Genomic DNA, 16,326 nt, shown 5'->3' with positions numbered 1-16,326 from the left:
ACTGCAGTTTTCTACATGGATTACTACTAAGTTATTTTTGCATAGTTTCAATTTACATGGTCACTTTGTAGGCTTACAAACACTTAATATATATTGTTAAGAGGAAAACCCACTAGCATATGGTTTACATATGAGGTACCCAATAGTACACAGTGCACAGTAGCTGCTTAACATGTGGCATGTGGTATGAACCCCACACATTCAGCCACTACAGAAATAAAAGTGCCATGTGAAATGAGTGGCCACCAGAATAGGAATATAAGATCAAAATAAACTTTACACTGCTGTGGCACTGACAAGGTAGCTAAGTGGTTAAGAACAGAGGCTGTTCTTGCAGACGACCCAAGTCTGTTCCCTTTACTCACATGGCAGCTCACAGCTATCTGTAACTCCAGTTCATATATGCATAATTAAAAGTTTAATAAATACAAATAAACAAAGAAAAATCTTCTTTAAAAAGTTCCACATCTTTTCTTGTAAAGGCAGACTCTACAAGTTGCCTGAAGATAATGAATTACCCATGAATCAATACTGCAATATGAATGAACTATTCAAATTTGGAAATGAGCCTCTGGGGAAGTCAAGGGTGTTTGAAAGGATGGTAGCAAATGACTAGTCATCCAGGTCCTGAGAACACAAGAATGAGCTGCCATGACTCACATACCCAGGGAGCCCATTGAGTGTCTGTCTTTAAAGGATGATGGGGAAGAGAAACTATCTTTAGACAACTGACACCAGCACATGTCACTGCTAGTCTGTTAAAAAAGGTCAAACCCCAAAGGGGCCATTCCCAGCATGGCCACATCTGTGGCTGCTCCCTGTGGTGTGCAATTGTTTCTCCCTCCTCTGTGCTCTTTTCCAAAGCACCTCGTACAGCCTAACACATGTGTGTAGCAATGGCTGAACAGACATTCCAACCCTGGCTTCAAGCTTCCTTTAATTCAAGAGCTCTCCTACTTGTCCCAGGCACTCTACCGAATGAACTGTAAAGCAGGGTACATCTCTCCAAACTACATTTACAGTGCAAATTCCAAAGGCCACAATGCTGTCACTACTGGAACCCAAGGCAAAAAACAGCTTGCTTTTCAGAAGTATTTTTTAACAGTTCTAAGTAAAACAACAATGGCCCAAAACCTGAAAACATTTTCTTAGAAAGTCTTTCAGTTTACTGTAACATATATGTAATTTTAGAGCTGGAACAAACTGTAAAGAGTACTTCGGAGCTTGTCATGCTAACTAAAAATAACCCAAACAGCTGGGCAGTGGTGGCGCACGCCTTTAGTCCCAGCACTCAGGAGGCAGAGGCAGATGGATCTCTGAGTTCGAGGCCAGCCTGGTCTACAGAGTGAGCACAACTAACCAGAGACTGAAAAATCAAACATGTGAACTTACTCTTTAGAGAAAGAAATAACATGAGTTCTTAAGAACTTTAAAATTCACATACATACTTCCTAAGGATACCCTGGGCTCAGTAAAGACCAAAATCAATCTAGACAATAAACTGACTACCATAAAAGTATACAAAACTAGATTTATTATTAAGAAAACCAAGTTCTAAAAGGGCAAGGTACTTATCCAAGGCCCTGCTGTGGTCAATGTCAGGACCAGGACGAGGTATTCCTTAGCCAAGCACAACTCTAAAGAACTTGGTTCTTCCTTTCCCTGTGTGAGGACAGTGCCTGAAGAGCAAAGGGGGCAAAAGAACACACAGAAAGTGAGGAAGTGAGAGCACGCAGCAGGAGCACAAGAACCAGGCCTGCCCACTGCGAGCACTGGATAAATTCTCACCATCGCTCAGGATCATCGCGCTCTGAAGAGTCATAAAGCGGCTGGTGGATCACAGCAGCCCCAGCAGCCCCCACTGCAGCTTTTCATGTGGGATTGGGAGGAGCAAAGACCAAGAGCTGTAAACATGTGGTGATGTTTCTACCTTTGGGTGGAGGGCTCTTGGAGTCCTCCATAGACAGCTTCAGCTGCTGTATGAACTCGCCGCCATACACACTTCGTTCTTGCCAGATGTTCAGCAATCTTTCTAAAGGTTTTTTACAGCCTTCATCTGCCTCTCTGCCCAGAAAAAAATGAAAAGATATAGCTTAAGTTTTTGTTTTTAATTAGGACAGATCTACTTAAAAACAAAATCAACAACTGCCAAAATGATTAACATACTTAAAACAAGAATGTGGTATACCATGGGCTACTTGGACTCCCAAATCTGGACGGAACTACATTCCTCCCATGGTGAGCGGGGAAGAGGCATCCCATAACCCAAGGAATCTTTTTTCCCATCTGAAAGATGGAGGGAATAGGAAAAAAGCCTATATGCTTAGTTCTAACAGACAGGAAAGAAACAAAAAACAAAACAAATTGACCATATCAATTGTGACAACTTGCCTTTTCAGAAGTCATCAATTTAAATAGAATCCTAGACATATACTGGAAATTAAAATAAGCCAAATCTTTAAGGTTTTAAATTTACTACATTAACACACCAACACCTCTACATACATACAAATATGTGCTGAAAGTGTTTTATCCTTAACTACTTCACAATGACTTTCACGCTGAATTAAGTTCCCTGTTCACACTCATATATCTAATGGATAATCCTGGAAAACAATGGAAATAATGCAATTATTTTTAATTTATACCTGAAAGAAAAAGCTAGGTAATTGTTTTCCTGGTATGGTGCTCTTGAAACAGAATACAGCTGACACAGCATTAATCTCCTACCTAGTCAACATATTGGCAGCAGAAAAAGCAGACTTTCTGAAGAGACCCAGGCCCTCTGTCTGCCACCTGTGGGCTCCTGTGCACTCTGTTTAGTGAGAATGCATAAAAGCCAACATCTTAACACTGAGAACCTTAAGAAGGGTCACCTTAGGGATCACAAGTTAGCTCAGCAAACAAATATGCTTGCCTCCAAGCCTAATAACCTGATTTCCATATTCAGGACCACATAGGAAAGGTTCCTGTCTCCCATGAGTGGGTCATGTCTCTCTCCAAATAAATTAAATTAAAATATAAGTATTAAAAATGGGAGATCTTGGGTTAGAGATGTAATTTAGTTGATGTGCTCATCTAGTCCTGGATTCAATCCCCAACACTGCAAAAGATAAGCATGGATAGTAATTTCTACAATCCCAACAGTAAGGAGGTACAGGCAAGAGGACCAGAAGTTCAAGATCATCCATCCTCAACTACACAGTGAGTTTGAGGCCAGACTCAGATATATAAGGCTATGCCAAAAGAAAAGCCCTCCACATCATAGAGGCCAAATCAAATGTCTTCACTAAGAATATCAAGAATACCAAATTCAACTGAGGTGGTAACTCTACCCACCATGAGCTCTGACCACACTTCTGCAATGCCATGCTAATGGCTCAGCCTGGTCTGGCCAGATGTCCTACTTACAAATGACTAGTAGCAAGTCAACTACACTGAGATCAAAGTACTAAGTCAGGAAATGTATAAATTAATTTTTATAATTTTTTTCAAGTCAGAAGTAAGCCCTAGGGAAATGCTTCTCTGCTACATCTCAAAGAACTCGTCTATAAGCAAGCTCTCTGGTGTTTATGCGGAGACACCCAGATATGAATTACTCTCACACCTTCCTCTGTCAGCAGCCTGGCCAAAGCAGCAGCCATTTCCAACAGGTCTCCTCTGACAGCCTCATTACTGCCTTGTCCTCCTACAGCCCACTCCAGCTTTAGTAAGAATTCCAGCTGCTGTGGGAAGGCACTCTTACTTCTTTCCATTCTTCTCAGAACAGACAGTCCTCACAAATCCTCACGGCTTTTCAACATCACCTGCCTACTCTGGTTCTCAGCATAGCTGCAGCAGCCAGCTTTGCCCTGGGAGGCCCCCTCCCTCTTCAGTAGCACTTCCCTAGTCCCCACAGTGACAACACTTGTTGCCCCGCCTTCGTTTTGTCCCACTAGCCTACCTCTCACGTGCTGTGCAGAAGAGCTGTTCACTTTTCCCATATAAAAGCAATTTCTGAGCACAGGGGCTTGTTTTTCCTCCCACAAAGACCATACTGGCTGAATCAATCTTTTTTGAAATTAAAAAATAATGTTTTTTTAATTCTATTTAAAACATTTGACTTCTAACTTTTCTGCAAAGTCATTCAAGTCACAAATTAAACTAACCAGTTTTGAAATAAGTCACTCCAGTGAAACAGACTTCAGCACCCAGAATCAGATATAACTAGAACAAGAAAGCAGTTTGACAAAAAAAAAAAAAGAAAAAAAAAAGGCACCACCTTTTCAGGTTACACAGATTTCATTCTAAATTGAGGATTCTTGAGGCTGGAAATATAGTTCATTTGGCCGTGCTTGCCTAACAAGTACAGAGCCCTGAGTTCAAGCCCCAACAGTGCATAAACGGGGCATGGTGGTGCATGCCTGTAACCCCAGAACTCAAGGGGTGAAGGCAAAAGATCAGCCTTATGTCACGCCTGGTTACACACATACTTTGGGGCCAGCCTGGGCTACACGAAAACCTGTCTCCAAACAAAACAAATAAATAATGTGTATGTGAGAAATATCTAAGTGAAAAAGTAATTTTAAAAATATTTGTTGTTGGGGGAGGAGAGGAGGGAGAGGGAGCTAGGACTGACATGTGAAGCAAGCTTGTTTCTAATTTAAAGAAAAAAAATTTGCTGTTAAGCAAGGGGGGGAAAGAAGAAATAACTACCCACACAATGGGTATGCATGTTGAATGTTTAATACATATTTTAGTTCTAATTAAATTCAACTTATGTGTACTTTTCTAATACAGATGTTCAAAACTGATGAAACTGTGGCTAGGGATGGCTCAGAAGATAAGAACACTAGTTTATCTTCTAAAAGTCCTGAGTTCAATTTCCAGCAACCATATGATGGCTTACAACCATCTGTAATCAGATCTAGTGCCCTCTTCTGACCTACAGGGATACATGCAGATAGAATACTGTATACACAATAAATAAATAAATCTTTAAAAACAAAACCAAAACAAACAAACAAAAAAACTGAACAAGTCCTATGTGTAGTGTGCTCACACCGAATTGTTTCTCCAAGAGTCAGCAGGACATCTAAGCCCTTGCCAAGCTAGGCTTGGGAGCATTCCTTCCTGTGCTTTAATGGTATTTCTTTGAATATATATTTTTTCATGTGTGTGCTCGTGTGTATTTTATATTTGTTTTTGATTTGTACATTAGTCTGATCACATATATAACAAGTCTGTGGTAGACCTAGTAGAAGTAGAATCCTTTCTTCTAAAATGATTGTCAGCTCTTCCCACAATACCTCATGCAAAGCAGGGACAGAAAATGTCTTCATAATTGTTCAGAAAAGAATCGATGGGGCTAGAGGTGGATCAGCAGTTAAGAGCACTTAGTCACAACAACCTCCAGCTCTAGCTCCGGAGAGAATCTGGTGCTTCTGGCCTCCATAAGCACCCGAACTCATGTGCACATGCACCACACAGACACAAACTAAAAATAAACTTGAATTAAGCACTCAGGAGGCAGAGGCACGTGGACCTCTGTGTTTGAAGCCAGCCAGGTCTATAGAGTGAGTTCCAGGACAGTCAGGGCTACACAGAGAAACAGAAACCAAAAAAGAAAGGAAAAGAAAAGAAGAGAAGAAAAGAAAAGGGATGAATATAAATGTTATGTCCTAGAAAGACCTACTGTCAGCTGGTGACTGCTAAAATCATTTGTGTATAAAGTGGTCCCACAAAAAGTATCCAATACTGAAGACTCTGTCCCCAGCCATGAGGGTGCTGTGGATAAAGGTGCTTACATCATCAATGAGTTCACAGATGGATGGACCATTAGGGGATCTGCTTCAGAGGGACCCCCTCCAATCCCTTCCTGTCTTTCCTGGCCATCATGAGGGCTCCAGCACACTCTGCTTCCTTACATTCCAAAAGAGGCAGAGCTGGCAGCAGGAACTGACACCTCTGGAACCACGAGCTCAGAGAGATCTTTACTTCCTTACATTTATCTCTGGCGTTATTTTCCCACAGTGACAGAGCACACTAAGGGACTGAGGTTTCGGGATGATGCTCTACTCACTTCCTACTGATCTTGGTGGTTTGTGTCTCAACTGTGTAAACAACATGGTTCTATGTGAATGACCGCTTACTTTGTAAGAATAATGGCAGAGGTGCCTTCCACAAATCTCAGCTGAGTCTCTTCCCCATAAGAATGAATTCCATACCTGCAGTCACAATTGCCCACGAACCTTTCCCCTTTGCTGATTGCCTGTAGTCCTAGGTGTAGCAACTCACCTGGGAGAAGTACACAGACCCACAAACAACAAAGAAGTATCATGTATTCGGCATGATTTACCTCTCAAGAAGTTAAGTCTAGGATCAGAAAAGATGGCTCAGTGGGTAAAGGTATGTGCCATCAAGTCTGTAATCTCGGAGTTCAATCCCTGGGACTTACATGGTGGAAGGAGTGAACTGACTTCTGAAAATTGTCCTCTGACCCCCACATGTTTGCTGTAGCACATGCACAGACACAGAGTATATATATACACACACAAACGTAATTTTAAAAAAAACCTTTAAGGAACCGGGGGTGCAGGAAAAATAGTTCAGCAGTTAACAGCACTGGCTGCTCTTTCAGAGGACTCAGATTCCATTCTCAGCACCCACCCGGCAGCTCACAACTGCCTATAACTCCAGTTCCAGAGGACCTGATGCCTGTGTGGTCTCTGTGAATACTAGGCACACACATGGCACACATGCATGCAGGCAGGCAAAGTGCCATATACATAAAATAATAAAAAATTTAAAACTCTCTATGAATTTTAAAGTACGTTACCCATGTGTCTATTCAATAATTTCCTCTTGGAACACCTAACCAGCCATCTTAAACGTAACGTGGCCAAACTAAAACAAAAATCATTTCTTCCATCAAATCTTCTTCTCTCATCTTTAGTTCAGTAAACAGCACCATCAGTCCTCCACTTACACCAAACATTTCTTTCCTCACTGCCAACTCCCACTTAATTCCAATACATTGTGTAAATTTTATAGGGGAGAAAACACCATCTACAGAATAAGCATTCAATAAATAGAGACAGCCTTCTCACTGCAAATGTCTTAACTGACCTCATCTTAGCCAACACCAGAGCAATACCTTCCAAACTCAGGCTTTCTTGCCCGTCACAACCCATTCTCCACACAAGCCTTTTACACACACACACACACACACACACACACACACACACACACACACACACACAGAGTATGCCTGCATGTGTGAGCAATTTGAGTATATGTATGTGTGTGTTTCACAGGTGTGTATATGCATGTAGAGGCTCAAGGTTGACATTAGGTGCTTTCCGCAATCGCTCTCCATATTACATATGGAGACAGGGTCAACTGTACCTATAGCTTGCTGATTCAGCTAGTTTGGCTTTTACCCTGAGTCATCTATTCAATCTAATACAAGCCTTTAAATTTTTTAAACATCTTCAGCCGGGCGGTGGTGGTGCACGCCTTTAATCACAGCACTCGGGAAGCAGAGACAGGAAGATCTCAGTGAGTTCGAGATCAGCCTGGTCTACAAGAGCTAGTTCCAGGACAGCCTCCAAAGCCACAGAGAAACCCTGTCTCATAAGCCAAAAAACAAACAAACAAAAATCTTCTCTACATTGTAATGAGACGACACATACCCATTGCCTTATCATACATTAGAGTAGTTGGATAAAAAGATACATCTCCTAATATACTGAAAAAAAATTTTAGGCACAACTTTTGCCAAAAGTGTTTACTCATTATTTTATAAATGGTTAAACTTTTCATGAAGTAGCACAACCATTGAATTGACTGGGGAAAAAATCCTAGATATATTCTTAGGTTTCTTTTCTCTTTAATTTTATCTAGGCTTTAGATATTTACCCTTTTTAATTTTTTTTATTTTTTGAAATTATAATTACACCATTTCCCTTCCCTCTCTCAACCCCCCCTATATACTCATTCCAACTCCCTTTCAAATTCATGACCTCTTTTTAGCTGTTATACACGTATATGCACATACAAGCTTTTTAAAAAAGAAGGGTATTTTATAATGTCTATGGGAATTGTTCCTGCCTGGCATCCTGTCAGAACAGACTCTCGGGGAATATGTAACTGGTCACTTTCTACCTCTCTGAGCTCACCTGGGCTACATCTCACTTGGCTCACCATAGCCAACCACACTGGCTTTCATCCAGTTCTTCTTAAGACGACATGATTACTTCTACCTTAGGTTCTCAAATGTCACTTCCTTACCCACAATGCCTAGAGGAGATCCCACCCTAGAGCACTATTCTACTTAACTGTGTCCATATCATTTCAAAGTATCTTGTTCACTTCACTGTCCTGGTCTGCCTTCTTCCCTGACATCCCCACGCTCTGGATCAGCACATGACACACAAAGAATACCCATACATGTTGAATGATGAATGTGTAACTACCTCCAAACTTTAAAGAAAATAGTCTACTTATAACCATAATATGTTCATAGTTTGGTTAATTAAACTGCTACTCAAATAACATGTACCCTATGAACTGTAGTTGGAAGCTTTTCTCTGTCTCACCGGGTCCCGGTGGACCGGTTTCTCTCTCACTCACTGGTCCCTGCAGACACTTGTTAAATAACCATTCTGAAGCTTAATATTAATTATGGTTGTTTGGCTGATGGTTCAGGCTACTGGCTAGCTCTACATATAAATTAAATGATTTCTAATATTCCATATTTTTCCACAAGGTTCGTGGCTTGTTACCTCACATCTTGCTTCCCCAGCAGTTACATGGCTTCTCCCTGGCTCTGCCTTTTTTCTCTCTGAATCTTTATTATTTCCCATCTAGCTATATTTTTCCTGGCCACTAGTCAAAACAGCTTCATTCATCAACCAATAAAAGCAACACATATTCATAGTACACAAAAGGATATCCCATATTAATGAACATTGTGCTTTCTCTAATTCAAAGATTTTTTTCTTAGGGATAAAGCATCATAAAAATATTGACCATCAATTTGAGGATTAATGGGTCGGCCACCTTGTTCACCATTTGGCCACAGCAAAAGCACATAGGAAAATACTTCTGGCTGATAACATCTATTAGTATTAAAGTAGCTATTGTACTTTCTGTTGTAATGATGGGGTAAAGGAGAGAAGTCTAGAAACATGGTCCAAACTGGACCTTAAACAGACTGGAATGCAGACAGGAGCTGGGGAAAAGTCAGGTAGACTATGCCCAGATGTTTTTCCAATGCCTCCTGGTTCCTTTTTTTTTTTTTTTTTTTTTTTTGGTGACAAGATCTTACTACATAGCCCAGTCTGGCCTCTTGAGTACTGGAATTACAGGAGTGTGTTGGCATACTTGGCATCTGTATAGTTTAATATGTATCCACATACTAGACAAGCCCTCTGAATCTTGGTACCCACCTTTTAGTCCTTTCTACTTGTCCTTTTTAAATTTAAGACAGTAAAGATTATCATTTTTAAATAAAAATGTTAATTTACTACCTCTGTAGGGTAATTCCTTAAACCAGATCTTTTCCCCAATTAGTCACTATTATCCTAATTCAATCAACAAATATTTACTAAATCCCTGCTCAGCACCAGGACAGACCCCAGTGCTGCTGGGTCTTGGAAAGTCCTTTGAAAGGCTATATGAATGCATTTCCTGAACTGAAGGCTGTGCACTAGGCACTACAGGGTGTGCAGCCTGGAAGCTAGGAAAAGAAAGAGTCCTTCCCTACTGGGAGTGTAGTGCATGGAAACAATTAAGTAAAACGTGGACCAGATCTTAGAGAACTTCTCACCCTACTAGGAGTCACAATCACTAAGAGATAAGAAGTTCCCATGCATTTTAACTAGGTAGGAAACTTGAGCTTGAAAACTTAACTTATGCACCCAAAGCCACTCACATGGTGTTTGAGACAGAGCAATATCTAAGGCACCAAACTAAGCCTTATCAAAACAACAAATCCTTGCCTCCAATCCCAGATAGCTGCTCCAGGGGTCACTTTAAGCTTACCAGCTGTTTGAAGGTTCTTCAAGTTAATAATAGGCTCTGCTACTTCTATGCCCATGTGCAGCAAAGCAAGGATCACAGGTAGAAGCAGAAATCTTTCCCAGCTTTAGAAAGCTAGATGTGGTTTTTAAAGCTTTTGGACTCTTAATTTTATTCCAATGAACATTTCAAATCCTTCAAGGAATACAGACTTTAAGTCCTGTCACTCACATCTTCTTAGACCCCAGAACATTTCTTGTTTAAACCACTAGTCTCATTTTCACTCTTCCTAGTTTCTTTTTGCAAAGATTTGTGTATTTTTTGTGCACACTTACAAACATAACTGTCTACAAAATAAAAACCACCATTATCCTCTTGGAAACCTAACTCAAACCCACAGTAAGAAGTGAAAATAAGCACAAGTGATGTAAAGTTTTAACTGATGTGAGCTTTCCACCCAGCTGCCTGAGCGCTCCACCATCCAGCATTCTCTGCAATTCGAGCAGCAGACTCACTACAATCCAGCTCAAGCTTCTACTTTTCCACACTTATAATGACTATTTTTGTAGTGACAGTAATGGCTACTATTTTTGGCAAACTAGAAATTGAGAAGGAAATAAAGAAGTCTCAGTAACCAATTTCTGCTACTGAAGAGAAATTACTAAAAGGTTCCTTCATATTACAAGCTCTGGCTTTTGATCATAAGCTAATGAGGCAACTCAGCCATGGAAAACATACTCAAGAAAGAAATCCCGTAGGTGAATTCAGGGGCAAAAGATGTGTCTGATACCAGAATGAATCTCTTCAGTGTTGTAAAATGTTTACATGTCCAGATTATAGTTAAGGCCCCCCAAAAAAACAAAAAGCAAACATAAAGCCATAATTTGTCCTTCACAACATTCTGTAAAGCACAAAGTTGTCAATTTATAATGGACATTACAAAAACAACAGAACAAAGAAGTGCAAAATGTAAAAGCCCCCAAGTAGAAAACATACCTGGCAACGTGAGAAAAAGCATCCACAAGGACAGATTCAAATTCTCTCGTGAACTCAGGTCCTTTCCTTTTACTGTTTTGGATGACATCATTTGCTAAGTACAGAAAAGTAAGTTTTCTATTTGATTTGGCTGGAAAAAAGAAAAAGAAGAAAAACTTAATTTAAACCAAAGAAATTCTAATTAGTGATGGTTAGGATATTCCTAAAGAACATTACAAATGAGAAGATGGTTCAGCAGTAAGGCACTTGTCACACAAACATGAGGACTGGAATTTGGATCCCTAGCACCCAAACAAAATGCCAGGTGGAGGTAGGTTCTCTGAGACTGGCAACTAGCTAGCCCAATTGCTGAGCTCTGGGTTTAAGTGAGAAATCCTAACCTGCTATTATAAGGTGAATAGTGATTAAGGACGACACATCAACCCCTGGCCTCCACACACATATGCACCTGCACATAAGCAAGCACGTGTGCGCGCGCGCTCGCACTCAAAACATTAAGGTGAGTGTTACCTCTCTGAGTAAATAAGTGAATAAAACAATGGAATAAAATAAAGGAACCCCTTAAAGTTTCTAACATGCACATTTAGGAATACAATTTTGGGAGAATGAAACACAACAGCTTCATTTTTGTGCTACTTTAACACAGGTAATTAATGGGCAGCAAGAATGAAGATAATTCAAGGAAAATTCTTTTTTTTGTTTGTTTGGGTTTTTTTTTTGTTTTACAAGACAGGGTTTCTCTGTATTGTTTTGGAGGCTGTCGGTACAGCCCGGCCTCGAACTCACAGAGATCCATCTGCCTCTGCCTCCCGAGTGCTGGGATTAAAGGCATGTGCCACCACCGCCTAGACCAAGGAAAATTCTTAAAGATAAGTTAAACCAAAGTATTCATTCACTGTGCTGTGAGAACAGACGTCAACTTCACATACAATCTTCATTACCAAACATTCTAGAGTGAAGCACTGAATTAGGATTCAACTTTGAAAGAAAATCTTACAACTGATGCTTTCAACTGAGAATCTTTCCTTGATATGCCAATAACTATAGTCAGTCAATGATACTGACTCTACAGCCCAGAAGACTCTTAAGATACACCAGTGAATGTTTATCTCAAACACAAACATGCAGAAATGTTGTATCATTGTTGAAAATTTACACATCTCAAGTCTGAATATGCAAAATCATGGCTCCCACAAAAGCCATAATTCCTCTCTGTTACACATACAAAATATGCCATTTTCTAGTACTTTATACGGTATCGTATATTAAACCATAAAAGCTTTATGCAATACACCTGAGTTACTGCTGCTTGGGGAACACTACTGAATTTTCTAGCTTCTATGCACATAAGTTCTCAACTCTAAAGTTATATCACTAACATTTTTGCTCCCAGTTTTCTTTTAAAAGAAATAAATATGAATATAATAAGATGCTTCAAAACACTAAGTTTTCTTCAATGTTAAAGAGAAAACTCTAGCAATATTTATGCCAACTTTTACACACTGTGTACCTAGCCCTTACGCCACTGCTCTCAAAGAACACTTCTGAAAAGCACAGCAGGTAGAATATCTGACATTTTAAAACTCAGCTACAAGTCTGGCTATGGTGGGTAGCACACACCTTTAATCCCAGCACTCAGGAGGCCGAGGCAGGCAGAGCTCTGTGAGTCTGAGGTTAGCCTGGTCTACAGAGTGAGTTCCAGGACAGCCAAGGCTACACGGTGAAATCTTGTCTTGAAAGGCCAAAAATAGGGTTTAAAAGCACATTGTAATTGTTTTGTTTGTTTGAAGACAGAGTCTCAATAAATATGCCAGGCTGCACACTAAAGTTTAAACTATACCCTAAAATGCTCACAGAATTAGACAGGAAGATAGTGAACTACACTAGCCATCTAGTAATAACCTAATTTAGATAATTACTTGAGGAGATTGTGGAAAATCTATACCTGTCATAATGATTATTCAAAAGCAAAATAAAGCCAGGTATATTGAGTAGTGCATACCTTTAATCCTGGGAAGACAAAGGCAGGAAAATCTCCATGAGTTTGAGATTAGCCTGGTCTACCTAGAGCTAACAAGTTCCAACGCAGTCAGAACTACATACTGAGACTGGTTTTTCTTTCTTTCTTTTTTTTAAAGTAAAAATAAAAGCATCAATAGTTGGCACAGTATCTTACTGTTGTTACAAAGGTAGGATTATAGCAAGACTGGAGAGATGGCTCAGCAGTTAAGAACACTCCTGATAAGTGTAGTCCTCCTCCCCACCAAAGAAACTTTTCTTTGCAATAGATGAAGACCATTACAGAAAACCACAACCAATCAAAATGCAGTTGCAGATCCAGTCTCACCTACAAAAAACAAAACAAAACCACCAAGCCTGCACGTAAGGCTCAGGGATCAGGAGAGGAGATAGAAAGATATTACAAGTTGGAGGCCACATCTGCAAAGTCTCATCAACGTGACCGCCTAAACTTAACTGATGAGCTGAACAAGGACAACAGCAGACATGCTAACATGGACAGAGAAGGGGCCCTGAGGCGTCAACCCTACACAAAGAACTATAGAGACTAAGGGATGCTGAGAGAGGGAGAAAGTGTCTTTCTCAGTAAAGAACATACCAGTTGGTTATCCAAAACCAAATGGTCAGCCCTGAAAACGTACATATGAGTAACACTATGCAGACAGAGCACGTTTTATTTAGAAATATATATGTGTGTATACATAGAGGTACATAACAACAATTAATAAAAAAAGTTATACTGGTGTGGTGGTGCACACCTTTAAACCCAGCACTTAGGAGGCAGAGGTGGGCAGATCTCTGTGAGTTCGAAGCCAGTCTGATCTACAAAGGGAATTCCAGGATAGCTAGAGATGTATCACAGAGAAACACTGTCTAAAAAAAACAAAACAAAACAAAAACAAAAAACAAAAAAAGAGGCTATAAATTTGGAAGAGAGCAAGGGGTATATGGGAAGGTTTGGAGGGAGGAAAGAGAAAGAAGAAATGATGTGATTATATTATAATCTTTAAAAAACCCTAATTTTAAAAAATGATGCAATTAAAATGTCACATAGACAGAATAAAATCAAGAGTGAAAATAGAAAAGAGGAATATGATACTCGACGTAGACATATTAAAAGTTCTCAGTTCTGATAAGCATCTAATTATGTAACCTAAAACTCAGGGTAAATGCTTTGGTCACTCAGTACAGCTTTTCCTTTTATGACCTTTAAAGAAATAATAACAAACTATTATTTTGATTTAAGGGGAAAAAAATCACTCCTACGGCTGGGTATGACATGACTGTGATCACAGCACCCGGGAGGTAGAAGGCAGCAGATCTCTGTGAGCTCCCAGCCAGCTGGGGCCACATAGTGAGACCCCATCTCACAAAAAGAGCAGACTCACTGCTCTTCCAGAGGGCCCAAGTTTGATTCCCAGAACCCACATGACAGCTCAAACTGCCTATAACTACAGTTCCAGGGCCTAAATCATACTGGGCCTAAAAGAGCAATACAAGTACCTCGTGGTAGCAGCGCTATGACAAAGACACACACTCCACACATCCCAGTACTCCAACACTGGGTGACAATCTGACAAAATGTATCTTCCCACCTCCTACCAAAGCCCATTCCAAACCAGTAAAACTAGTTGCTGAGTAAAGATTGAAGGACTGGCTAATCAAAACATTTTTGATGTGTAGACTGAAGCTACAAAGTATTCTGGAAAAAGGGAACTATTTACCTACATTGTGGCCACAAACAAACACCATAAAAAATAATTTATCTTGGCCAGGTGTGGTGGCACACATGCCTTTAATCTTAGCATTTGGGAGGCAAAGACAGGCAGGTCTCTGGGAGTTTGAAGTTGGCCTGGTCAATACAGCATGTTTCAGGCCAGCCAGGGCTACATAAAGAGAGGGGGAAAAAGTTTTTTGTCTAAAAAAAATTATCAAATAGCATTGTAATACCAAAATATTCCATAAAGGAGAGAAGTTCTGCTTACAATCTAAAGGACCAGTGAATAATTCTGAGAAAGTGGAAAGAATGGAACATATTAAAACAAAAGCAATTCCTAAGTGAGAGGAAATCATTTTTGTACTGCTCATAGGTACTTTGATGACAATTCAGAGGCAATGGCAATGTCTTAGATGGGGAAAACAACTTCTTCATAAACACAAAAGGCCATTTTTAAAAACTCAGGTGAGCTAGAACGAAAGGGACTAGTCAGTTTCAACATCAGAGCACAAACCCCTTTCTGCCTTAGTTTGAGGACATTTTCAGTTCACAAGGGAACCTGGGTAGGAGATGAACACTCACCTCAATGCTTGAGGAAGAACTCTAGTTCTGCAAGATCCAATCTGGTAGCTATCTGCCATGGGTGGCCAGTCAACACTTGGGGAACTTAAATCATTTTATTTAAAACTGGGGAACTTAATCATTTTATTCAAAAGTGTAGTTCCTTTGTCACCATTTTAAATGGCCAACAGCCCCATATAGCCAGTGGCTACCCTGTGGGAAACACATATACTGAGGCTGCCACAAACAGCTGAAGCAGTGCTGCTTAGATCCTTTACTCAATATGAAAACAGTATCAGAGGCACAGCTAAACTCATTTTTAACTAGGTAATAGACACAATTGTAACCACATTAAAAGGCCTTGATGAAAACAAACCCAGTGAGAAAGACATAACCAAGAATGAAGTAAAGGTAAATAACGGGATGGGAGACAATATTCAATAGAGGAGAGCTGGCTGCACTCAGACCACCTTCACTCATTAAGATCACCGAGGCACTAGGTACTTGAAAAAGCCCAAGTCTTGGATAGCAGTCCTCCCTGGGCCCATGTCCTTGCTACAGACCCCTGATCTTGCTGTATCTATAAAATGGGGATAGGAATGCCAGCCTACTTGCTACAGAAGACTCTATCAGATAAGATTAGAGATAAAGGAGCTTCAGCAATGAAAGTAGTCTCTAAATTGCTATTTTTCAAGAACTCAAGCAGGGTACAGTAAGGAATTGAGAAGGCTTCACAGAAGGTTGAGATGGGCCAACAATTTCAAGGTGATCAGGAGATTCTATCAAACAGAACTCAGCAGGCCACTGGCAGTTCTCTCATGTCTCCCCAGATGTTATAGATATATAGTCTGGTGCAGGCTGGGCACCCCAGGCTCTACCTAACTGCCCCAGAGAGCTGAAGGGATTCCTATCTCAGTATAGCAAATCATAACTGGGAGGTTCTGCAAGGGGCCTAGAGTCTAGTCTCCTGGGGAAAAAAAAATCCTGGATTTTGGTGCCTGCATAGCCTCTCCAGTTCAAAGCCTTGAATA

The 16,326-nt window shown here is 40.3% G+C and overlaps 1 protein-coding gene across 3 annotated transcripts in view; it reads right to left on the bottom strand.

Moving 5' to 3' along the window:
- Rprd1b (regulation of nuclear pre-mRNA domain containing 1B) overlaps positions 1 to 16,326 on the bottom strand; it is a 47,162-nt gene that overhangs the window by 29,028 nt on the left and 1,808 nt on the right. For all 3 annotated transcript variants that reach the window (XM_021234433.2, XM_040733080.1, XM_005082656.4), the window contains exons 2-3: positions 10,999 to 11,128; positions 1,931 to 2,064 (exon numbers count right to left, since the gene is read on the bottom strand). In XM_021234433.2, coding sequence (XP_021090092.1) covers positions 1,931 to 2,064; positions 10,999 to 11,128 — 264 coding nt within the window. The remainder of the gene's footprint in view (positions 1 to 1,930; positions 2,065 to 10,998; positions 11,129 to 16,326) is intronic.

Source organism: Mesocricetus auratus, unplaced genomic scaffold (genome assembly GCF_017639785.1).
Source record: "Mesocricetus auratus isolate SY011 unplaced genomic scaffold, BCM_Maur_2.0 Super-Scaffold_100028, whole genome shotgun sequence".
NCBI classification, from domain to species: domain Eukaryota; kingdom Metazoa; phylum Chordata; class Mammalia; order Rodentia; family Cricetidae; genus Mesocricetus; species Mesocricetus auratus.
This window is presented reverse-complemented; position numbering and strand designations above follow the sequence as displayed.